We start from the raw sequence: 11,667 nt of genomic DNA, 5'->3' as shown, positions 1-11,667 counted from the left end.
CGGTTGAATCGTGTCGTGGCGTCTTGAGTCGCTGGTACTGTCGCTCATGCTCTGTGGCGCGTTCAATCATCAGGTCGAATAGTAGCTTTGGGCTGGTCGCAGCGGCTTTGTCAGTGAAACGCACTCTCTGCTTCACATCCTTCTTGAATGCCGCCGGTTGCAAGGAAGCCATCGGCCTCTTGCACTTCTCTCGTGCGCCGTCAGGCTGTGCGAAATAGTCGGGCAACTCGTTGTCCATAGTGATCTTGTTGAACAGCGTGAAGTAGTCGATGCAGTGGGCTTTGACGTCGCTCTCTGTAACGGGGTTACACGAAGATGACCCGATGGCTACAAAGTGTGGGACACACAGGAGTTGTGGGGTCCACATCTTAACCTAAATCAGTAGGAACATCAGTAGGTGGCTTTATAGCCAATGGATATGCAAGAGACTAGGGCTCACTATGCTAAATAGTGAGCGTCATACATTTACACCAAACCAAAGAGAAATACGTTCAGTTTGGAATTTACAGTTAAGGGTCTTGTGTTGACACTTGGACTCCGTAAGGTGTACGGACTCGTACGTCGTTCTGGTATTAGAACGACCGCTATCCCTAGCTAAGACTCGGTGAATCTAACCCGCCTTCCTCTGACGCAAATCTACGGCAACACCACTGCACTCTCGGTCATGTCGAGCTACGGCTCTCGCTTGTACAAATCCTTGATATCCGGTAGTGAGTCATTCTGCATGCTCGCAATGATACGGTCGATCTTAGCCGTCAGCATCCCATCCGTGACGTTATCTGACGAGGTGCCGAGTCGCAGCTTGCAGACGGTGTCCAGCAGGTGCGGGTAGAAAGCGTCAACGACGGACTCACTCACCGCCTCGAAGGCTTCACCGATGACACGGCAGCGCGCTCGCAGCTTTGCTTCGTACTCCCGTCGCTCCGCCTTGCACTTCACCAGGGAATCATGGGAGGGGACTCGATCTTGGGCGGCAGGATCGAAGTGAAGAGAGACACAGATCCTGTAGGCCTGGCGCTCTACACCATCTCGAGTTGCGTTGATCTTCAAGTGTCCGCTGGTGGGTACAGCAGGGTGGCTGCGCTCTAACAGCGGAGACTCCTACTTACAAATTTTTTGTAGTATGTCCAGGGTAGACAGCAACACCCAAGGCGGTGCGGGGGCAAACCCGCAGGAACGATAGCTTAGTGTGTTGATGGATACAAAGTAGATCGAAGAGTGGGCGCCAGACTAGCTGGTGGCCTAACCTTCGCTCCAAGATACATATAGGGACGGACTGTAGTGGGTCTAGCTTGACTCACTACTTTAGCTTACACGTTGCGCAACGTGTATGAGGAATCGTAAGTACTTAGTAATTACTTAGGTTAATTATATTTGAATACACAAACATAAGTTAAGTAAGATAGGATTCCAAGTGACTTAGATTAGGTAAAATGAGAACTGTATTGTTTGTAAATTGATCTTCCTCTAAAATCTGCTAAAACTGTTTATCATCTATGAAAAGGGTTGACTGCGGCTGACTGTCAGAGCCCCGCTAATATGCATGACTCTGATTGGTAGAAAGATGCTGCTTTCTACCAATAGGATCTTTGGGTATGTGTGGACCACTTATTGTGGTGGTCCACTTCCATGTATCCATTGGTGTGTCTTACACCAAGGTGAGGAAGTATCTAAAACTTTTAACAGATAACCTATCTGTTAAATTCACAAGTGGCTTGCAGCCACTTGTACGTGTAACCCCGTTACACGGACCGCCTGTGAACAGAGCTTCTAGAAGCTGCTGTCCGCCACGCAGTCAGTCCTACAAAACATGCAGGTAGGCATACCAATTCCAAGTACAGGCTGGTGCAGGCACTGGCTGCCTGACCAGCAACGCGAATATACAGACAATGTCACGAATTCATCTGCAACTCGGGACAACTTCAAATGCAAGTACTTGAAGTTGAACACGACGATTTCAAATGGATGAACACGGCATCTGGGCTCGGCAATTGGCTTTGCAGCTTGAAGAAGAGTTCAAGCTCAATTTGAAGTTGCCGAGCAAGGACCTACATATGCATGAAGAACAAGAAGAGTGTCGTGTAGAGAAGTAGCGAAAACTAGCTAGCGATGCACGTGTATAACTCAATCAGATCTCAATTTACGTTCTAGTACTGATTGTCAACTCCGACGGCATCTTTCCTGAGTGCTTCAGCTACTTATAGTTCCTTTGCTAGTGCTACCATACAATAAGTGACGACTTATTGCGACATGGTAGAGACTGCTATCCAACGACCAAGATGGAGACCAGAAGTCGCGCTACTGAGCGGCGCCTCGCGATTGAGCATGGCACGTAAAATCCCATCAACGAACCTGTGCAGCATGTGGAGGAGACGTTGAATGACACGGGGAACTACCTCGGCCAAGTCAACCAGCGACTTGACAGAATCTTCGATGGTATCAACTCTCTAGTGCAGACTAGTTCTCCGCGTAAATTACCAACAAAAATGAGCAATGACTTGCTAAATTTCAAACAACGTGGCAACTACCAAGACTACGTGGCGAAGTTTCAAGAAAATCTTCGACAGGTGTCAATTGACCCTGTGTTTGCGAAGGAAATTTCCTTCAAGGCTTGAAGAGCAACAATTTGCGTAAGCATATTCTTCGGGTAAAACCAGAGACTTTGGAGGACGTGATTGCAGAAGGCTTCAGGGAAGTTGAGTTAGTCCGACTTGAAGAAAATAAACCGGGAGTCGCCAGCGAGAAAAAGGGACACCTGAAGGACAGTCCAAGCCCAATTTGACTGAGAAAACCAGCAACAAAAATGCGAAACCTTCCAACAACACCAACTTGTCCAACGGTAAAACAAAGTGACCACACTGTGATAAAGGGTATCACAACCCTGACAACTGCTGGGTAAAATATCCGGAGAAGCGACCACAATCGCTGCGCAAGTCGGGCAACGCAGACAAGACTGACTACAAAGCAAAATACTACGCACTCACTGACAAGCTGATAGTTGACCACAACGAAGACTCCGAGAACCATTTAAACGAGTAAGCTCACTTGATGACGGGCGATCAAGTGAGTTCGGTCCCAAGCCCATTACAAGGGACAAACGTGGTTTAGTGGAGGTTGGCGTGGAAAATACGACTGATGTGGAATGTGATGTTGCTGAGACTGTCCAGTGTGAGGAAGTATTTATTCACGCTGGAAGACAATCGGAACATTTATTTGTTGACGTGAAATGGAGTATTTCGAAAACCGAGAACATGATATATGCACGAGGCATCATTGATAGTGGAGCGTCGATTAACACAGTAACTCCTGAGTTTGTCGATCAAGTTGGTTTGAACTCGGAAATATTGAGCATGACGCTGTTCTATCGTTGACCATGGCGAACTCCAAGACTGTTGTGGTGCCAAAACGGACCATGAAATTGACAATTAGTATCGAAGGGATGGAGCCATACACAGCGGAGTTGCTTCTCTTACCGGTACCAGAAGGTAAGCAGATTTTGTTGGGAATGCCGTGGCTTCGAGCAGAAAAACCTCGAATTGACTGGAGAACTGGCAGCACTCGGCCATCGATGAAGGCGTTGCAGGCGCGACTAGCCGCTCTTATTGTGCACCACGAAAGTGCCCGGAGAGATATTCTGCCAAGTTAGCTGAGCAGCAGACTTATTACCCAATGGAAACGGGAGAAACAAGAGTCATCTCACTGAAGCAGTTTCGTAGACTGATGAAAAGGCCTCACGAGGTTGTGTTTGCTCTTGTGATCCAGCCAACGGAGGAGCCTCAAATTGCTCGAGCTAAAGCCATCGAGGACTTCAAAGATCATCCGCTGTATCCATATCTGTACAACTATCCGGGCTAATTCAGACAAAAGGTTCCGGCTGAGGTACCACCTGTGGCAAATGGGCTACACAAGATTGATGTCGAGTCTGACAAGCCTGTGTTTCGACAGCAGTGGGGGCAGTTGCCGGCTCAGGAAGCGGAAATTACTAAATGGGTGCGTGAAATGGAAGCAATCCGATACGTTCGACGATCGCCTTCTCCTCATGGGGCGCCTACCTTTTGTGTTCGCAAGTCCGATGGCTGGCGAATTGTGCACGATTTCCGTGCGATGAACGGAAATCGTCGTACAGTCATTTCTTGGTACAGCCGCGTAGGTTCAGCGGTTTTATCACCAATTTGCAGACGATACTGATCCTCTCTTCAACTTACTCAAGTCAAACAGCAAACAGATAGACTGGACGCACGCATTGACGAAACATTTCGAGCAACTCAAAGAGAAGATTGTCAAAACGCCGGTTCTAGCAATTCCAGATTTTCGCAAAGACTTCTTCATGCGAGGGGATGCGTCCGATTTTGCCAGGGAGGTGTGCTTTATCAGAAATAATTGCAAGACGGCGTCGAGATCGAAAGACCAGTGGCATTTGGAGGATGGAAATACAAAGCCGCCGAATTGAACTACTCAATTCGTGAAAAAGTGCTTCTGACCATTTAGTTTGGGCTTCGAACGTGGCGAATATATCTCTTAGATCGACCTTTTGTCGTGGAAACAGATCATAAGAGTCTAGAGACCGTGTTCAAACAAAAATCGATATCTCGCCATATTGCGCGGTGGTACGATGAACTGGCAGAGTATCAATTTCAAATACGGTACATCAAAGGAGCAACCAACACTGTTGCCGATGGCATTTCGCGCAGACCTGGCTTTATGGGCAGCAATGAGCCAGTCACATTGGCTGCGATCACATCTCGTCAGCCAGTTCGTCAACGGGTTGATGCATCTCTACCGCTACAGTGACTGAGGCAGTCAGACGTTATGATGATGACGACACCACCAAAGTTCTACTGCATCTTTTAGACCCTGCATACACTGCGGATAAGGACGAAACGATTCAGTTAGCAGCTCCGCGGCAGTTAGATCGGTACTCACTCGTCGGCAGACGAATTTACTAACCAGAACTCACCTCGCCTCGTGTTGCCGCGGGTGCGCGAGTTATTGGAGCATGTCTGCGAGGAATTTCAAGACAGTCCCGTGTATGGCCATTCCGGGATTGATCGCACCAGCCGTCTGATCAAAGAACACTACCATTGGCCTCGAATGATTAGCGACATTGCGAAATATGTTAAAGGCTGCGAAATTTGCGCTCGAACCAAAGCGCGTAACGAGAGACCACCAGACCTTTTCAACAGCCATGATATTCCAGCTCAGCGATGGAGCCACATTGCAATGGATTTCATTACCGAACTACTGAGCACGCCTCGTGACTACGACAGCATGATGGTCGTGATCGATCACTTGACAAAGAGAGCTCACTTTGTGGCCGGTAAGGGTACGGATTCGTCAAGTGATGTCGCTGAGCAATACCACAAGGAAATCTTCCGACTGCATGGGTTGTCAAATGTGGTTGTTTCTGATCGAGATGCTAAATTCACCTCAAGCTTTTGGAAAAAAGCTATGTGAAATGTTAGGAGTGAAACAAAAGATGACAACGGCGTTCAGAACGCAAGGAGACAGGGACAGTGAACGACTGAATCAGACATTGGAGAACTACATAAGCGCTTTTTCGAATGCTGCCTCTGAGGACTGGGATCTCTATCTCTGTCTGGCAGGATTTGCCTATGATGCTCGATTTCAATCATCAATCAACATGTCGCCTTTTGAAGAAGACATCGCCTACATCCCTCGAATCCCAGGAACTCTTCATCTCCCGTCTGGTCGTGGAGACACTTGTCAGCCTAAACACTCTGACTTTGTTGCGAGACAAGCTGACATCTTGGCGAAAGCTCGTCGGAGTATTTCTGACTCCCAGGACCGCATGACAGAATACTACAACAAGAACCGAAAAACGCAGAAGTTCGATGTCGGAGATAAAGTCTTCCTGTCTGACCAACACATAGTAGCACGTCACATCGGCAAAAAAAGAAAACGCTTGGAGCTCGCTGGATCGCGCCGTTCGAGGTTACAAACGTTGTTGGTCGTGGATACTACCAACTGAGGCTGCCCCCAAAACTGAAAATGCATCCTGTCTTCCACACAAGTCTACTGAAACCTTACATCGCCGAACCGTATCGCCGTCAACGCCAACGACTTTTTCGAGTATGACTAGCGGATGGAACCGAAGGAGAGCTAGTGGAAGATATCATTAACTGCAAACGATGCCACGGTAAAACGATCTATGAAGTTAAGCGGCTTGACCGAACCGAGACAACCTGGGAGCCTAAAATGAACATCACCTCTATTGGCGGACTGATCGACCGCTACCACGAACGCAAGAGGGCGGCTCGCTAGGAGGAGGGAATGTCACGAAGTCAACTACAACTCGGGACAACTTCAAATGCAAGTATTTGAAGTTGAACACGACGATTTCAAATGGATGAACACGGCATTTGGGCTCGGCAATTGGCTTTGCAGCTTGAAGAGTTCAAGCTCAATTTGAAGTTGCAGAGCAAGGATCTACACATACATGAAGAACAAGAAGAGTGTCGTGTAGAGAAATAGTGAAAACTAGCTAGCGAAGCACGAGTATAACTCAATCAGATCTCAATTTACGTTCTAGTACTGATTGTCAACTACGACGGCATCTTTCCTGAGTGCTTCAGCTACTTATAGTTCCTCTGCTAGTGCTACCATACAATAAGTGACGACTTATTGCGACAAACAAGCTCAGCTGGAGCTGTCGGACACAGTCTGTGATGGCTCTCTGGGCACGTGCAGTCAACCGTATACTGGGACCAAGCTGTAACGCCTGGTATCCACTACAGTACTATTCCGTGAAATCCGGTGACAGTAGCTAACCACTAAGCCAATGTCCGTCCAGCAGAAGCCTACCAGTTTGCTAGGGGTGCTAGCACAGGCACGCAGGTCGGCACCAGAATTTATGAGCCGGCTGGTATTCGTATCAGGACTTCGATGGTGACGCAAAATACTGTATTAAACTTGGGATGAGTCCGATGTATGTAGTGTATAGGATAAAAATAACAAATGTGAGTGCAACACCACCTTGCACTGACTGTGTCACTGTCTCCTCTGGTACTTCTCGTCGTGGTACTTCTCGTCGTGACACCACGAGCTGCGCGCAATGGATTGGCAAGTCGCGCATGACGGAAACCCACGCGCCCGCTGCACAGGTTAATTTCTGCATAGTGTACTAACCGATAATCGAGCGCATCAGGATTTGCATGGAAGGTCGCCGCGGATGAGTGTGCCGCTGGCGTCCGCTGACTGTCGTCCAGGACCTGGGAGCTGTTCCCTTCGTCCTCTCTGTTGTCTGTGGAGTTCACAGTGTGGACCGCAGATCTGCTGCCGATGCCGATCTCCCTAGTCGCGACGGAGCTGCCCACTTCTCAATTCTGGCCGACCCGCCATGACGCAGTCTCACCTGTCCGACCGCATCTCCGTCGAGAGCCTCCCGAAACCCAGGGCCAATGACACGTTCTCTCACCCAAGCTATGCTGAGCTCAAGTCTCCGACTGATCCGATCCAGCTGGAAGATGGCAGTCTCCGCCCGGCGAACGGATCCGTGTCGGCCTACAGCTGGGAAAACCTCGGCATGATCACGCATATCGCCGCTGTTGGAATCGTCTACGGAACCGTTAGCGGCGTCCTCTACTCAGTGCTCAACAACTACTTGCACATGTCAACGACGCTCGTTGCAACCGCGACTGCGTTGGTGACGTTCCCACGCGCGCTTCGCATCTTCACAGGCATGTTGACGGACACTTGCCCCATCTTCGGCTACCGTCGACGGCCGTACATGATCCTCGGCTGGTCGTTGTCATTCATCTCGTGTCTGCTCATGGCAGCGCTGCCTCTGGGCGAGCCTTACTACGCGGACCCATCGCTGTCCGACATCGCTACTGTTGATATGACACCGGAGCAGCTCGCAACTCTCAACACGGATGCTCCGAACCGTGGCATCAAGCTGATCATTTTGATGATGATCGCGAACTTCGGCACGGTGATGGCGTACAGCGGTTTCAACGGTGCTCTGATGGACGTCTCGCAGCGCGAACCCGAGGCCACCCGTGGAAACGTGATTGCCGATGTTAACATTGTGCACTACGTGTTCACGATCTTCTCGTCGTTCATGACGGGAATTGGGCTGAACAGTGAAGACTACGGAGGCACGTTTTCCTGGACCATGGGCTTCAACGCCATCATGTGGGTTTGTGCTGCAGCCTCGCTTCTTACTATCCCGTTTTCGTGGTTCTGCATCCAAGAGGTGAAGGGCGAGCGAGCTCAGATGTCAGGGTTTAAGTTCCTCTACAACATCTTCCAGGAGCGTGTGATCTATCGTTACGCTGCCTACCGCTTTTTCTACAACGTTTGCTCGCAAATCACGGTCACGGCGTCCAGTGTCATCCAAAGCGACTGGGCGAAGGTTGAGCCGCTCAACTCGGGCATCGCGAGTATGCTCACGGCGATTTTGACGATGGGGGGCGTGTACGTGATCAAAAAGCAAGGCCTTCACTGGAACTGGCGCTACATCATCATGGTCTGCCAAATCTGCGTCGTGTTTATCGACGCCTTTCCGACTCTGTTCACTATTTGGGATGTTTACCGCAGTCAGTGGTTCTGGTTGGGCGTGCCGCTCGTAGCCGAAGTGCCTGCCGCTGCAGGTGACTACGTGACTCAACTGTTCATGATTGAGATTGAGAACCAGAAGGGATTCGAGGCTACGCTTCTCGGTCTCGGAGTTACGACGCAATCCGTCGGTACCCCTTTCGCGACGGTGATCACCAAGTCGATCGACGGCTACTTCGACATTGGTCGCACGTACATTGAGCAAGACAACCACTACGTGCGATCCCAGGTCACCTATACGTACATTATCGCGTACGCGTTCAATTTGCTGTCGGTGATTTTTGTATTCTTGCTGCCGAAGCAGAAGGAGGAGGTCCACCGGATGCAGCGCGAGGGCCGCAAGAGCAAGTTTTGGGGCGTTCTGACGATCAGCTATCTCCTCTTCTCACTGGCGTGGACGCTCATGACCAACATCCTAAGCCTGTTCGAGTCGACGAGCTGTCTGCGCATTGCTGGTGGTAGCGGGTGCTAGCTCGTTTGCAAGGATCAGCGGTATCCACACGTTTTGACTTTTTACGATTTCATTTTTTGAAGACAGAAGCAATTCTACTGCCTGTAGCCCCCAATGTTGTACTGCAAGTTCAAATGGATGGTAACTCAACACAAAGACTCAGACGTTAGGTGGACGTGGCTTGGAACACCGTCCCTACATGTACATGTAATAAGGGAGGCTTGTCAGCAGCGAATCACTTCAACAGAGAGTGGACCTCTTCTGGCGGTCCGTGACCATCGCGGCTTGCGGCCCTGGATTGGCGGCCCACTCGACTCGCAGCGTGACGAAAGCTGAAGCAGCCCATGCACGCGTTGAAGCCCAACAGGATCATTTTGGATGGTGAGAGTGCTGACACACACATTACCGTTAACGCCCGCCTCACATTGAGCATTGCATATCGCCGCGGCGCCCCGCTCAGTTCGTCCACAACACTTCCTGCGCCCCGACCGCAGGATCGCATCATCGCAGCGTTGATCTCTCCAGTCGCGATGGCAGTCCATTTCTCAAATTGCTTCGAGCCGCCATGGCGCAGTCTCACCTCCATCTCACCGACTGCATCTCCGTTGAGAGCCTCCCAAAACTCAGACCCGACGACGCACCGACACACACAAGCTACGCCGAGGTCAAGTCACCAACCGATCCGATCCAGCTGGAAGATGGCAGTCTCCGCCCGGCGAACGGATCCGTGTCGGCCTACAGCTGGGAGAACCTCGGCATGCTCACGCATATCGCTGCTGTCGGCACGGTCTACGGAACTGTCAGTGGAGTTATCTACTCGGTGCTCAACAACTACCTGCACATGTCCACGACGCTCGTTGCAACCGCGACTGCGTTGGTGACGTTCCCACGCGCGCTTCGCATCTTCACAGGCATGTTGACGGACACTTGCCCCATCTTCGGCTACCGTCGACGGCCGTACATGATCCTCGGCTGGTCGTTGTCATTCATCTCGTGTCTGCTCATGGCAGCGCTGCCTCTGGGCGAGCCTTACTACACGGACCCATCGCTGTCCGACATCGCTACTGTTGATATGACACCGGAGCAGCTCGCAACTCTCAACACGGATGCTCCGAACCGTGGCATCAAGCTGATCATTTTGATGATGATCGCGAACTTCGGCACGGTGATGGCGTACAGCGGCTTCAACGGTGCTCTGATGGACGTCTCGCAGCGCGAACCCGAGGCCACCCGCGGCACCGCGATGGGCGACGTCATTGTCGTGCACTATATCTTCATGGTCATCTCTTCCTTCATGACGGGAATTGGGCTGAACAGCGAGGACTACGGCGGCACCTTCTCCTGGACCATGGGCTTCAACGCCATCATGTGGGTGTGCGCCGCGATGTCGTTCCTCACCATTCCATTCTCCTGGTACTGCATCCAAGAAGTCAAGGGCGAGCGCGCTGAGATTCCCGTCCTGCCGTTCCTGTACAACCTCTTCCAGGAGCGTGTGATCTACCGCTACGCCGCCTACCGCTTCTTCTACACCGTGTTTTCGACCATCACCGTGACCTCGTCCAGCGTGATCCAGAGCGACTGGGCCCACGTCGAGCCGCTCAACTCGGGCATTGCAAGCATGCTCACGGCCTTTTTGACGATCAGCGGCACTTACCTGGTCAAGACGCGCGGCCTGCACTGGAACTGGCGCCACATCATCATCGTGTGCGAGGTCTGCGTCGTGTTCATCGACGCCATCCCGACCCTGCTCACGATTTGGGACGTCTATCGCAGCCAGTGGTTCTGGTTGGGCGTGCCGCTCGTGGCCGAAGTGCCGTATGCCGCCGGTGACTACGTTGCACAGCTCTTCATGATCGAGATCGAGAACCAAAAGGGGTTCGAGGCCACGCTACTCGGCCTCGCCGTCACGACGCAGTCTGTTGGCTCGCCGTTTGCCACCGTGATCACCAAGTCCGTGGACGGCTACCTCGACATCGGGCGCACCTTCATCGAGCAGGACAACCACCACGTGCGGTCCCAGGTCACGTACGCGTACCTCATCGCGTACGCGTTCAACTTGGTGTCCATGGCCTTCGTGTTCTACCTGCCGAGACAGAAGGACGAGATCCACGAGATGCAGCGCGAGAACCGCAAGAGCAAGTTCTGGGGTATCGTGACCATCGCCTACATCCTCGTCTCTCTGGCGTGGACGCTCATGACCGACATCTTGAGTCTTTTCGAGTCCACGAGCTGCCTGCGTATCGCCGGCGGTAGCGGGTGCTAAGGTTAATAGCTCGGTCTCTTCTAGTTTTGATTCAAAAGGTAGTCGAAAGTTTCAAAGATCAGCGATTGTAGCCGTTTGGTTGTTCATTTACCTACACGTATCGGGCGACTGTCGTCGTGAATCCCCCCCAGCGGCGCTGGCATTGCAGTTCAGCCCTCTCACACAGCCTCGGTCAACACTTCAACAGGACCGCGGCTGGCCACTGCCGCCATAGCCCGCTCACGTTTCACGGGGGTCCTTGAAAGTGAGTCCGCGATGGGAAGGGCTGATGCGGCGACTGCAACGCTATGCGCCTAGCAGGATTTATCAGCGAGACCCCGAGCCGCCCACTTCAAGCGAGCGTGGTCAGCAACCCTGCCTGTGCGGCCAGCTTGCC

General features: G+C 51.6%; 2 protein-coding genes across 2 annotated transcripts; both read left to right on the top strand.

The window, feature by feature from the left end:
• Window positions 1–7,357: 7,357 nt before the first annotated feature.
• On the top strand, window positions 7,358–9,049 carry IUM83_01523 (Transmembrane protein; the record flags this gene model as incomplete). Its single annotated transcript, XM_067925385.1, has 1 exon — window positions 7,358–9,049. One exon carries the CDS (start codon window positions 7,358–7,360, stop codon window positions 9,047–9,049), a length of 1,692 nt encoding a protein of 563 aa, XP_067797732.1.
• A 544-nt stretch (window positions 9,050–9,593) lies between these two features.
• Window positions 9,594–11,291, top strand: IUM83_01522 (Transmembrane protein; the record flags this gene model as incomplete). The annotated part of the gene is made up of 1 exon (XM_067925384.1): window positions 9,594–11,291. One exon carries the CDS (start codon window positions 9,594–9,596, stop codon window positions 11,289–11,291), a length of 1,698 nt encoding a protein of 565 aa, XP_067797731.1.
• Between the last annotated feature and the right edge of the window lie 376 nt (window positions 11,292–11,667).

This window comes from Phytophthora cinnamomi (genome assembly GCF_018691715.1).
Source record: "Phytophthora cinnamomi strain GKB4 chromosome Unknown Contig14, whole genome shotgun sequence".
NCBI classification, from domain to species: Eukaryota; Oomycota; class Peronosporomycetes; order Peronosporales; family Peronosporaceae; genus Phytophthora; species Phytophthora cinnamomi.
This window is presented reverse-complemented; position numbering and strand designations above follow the sequence as displayed.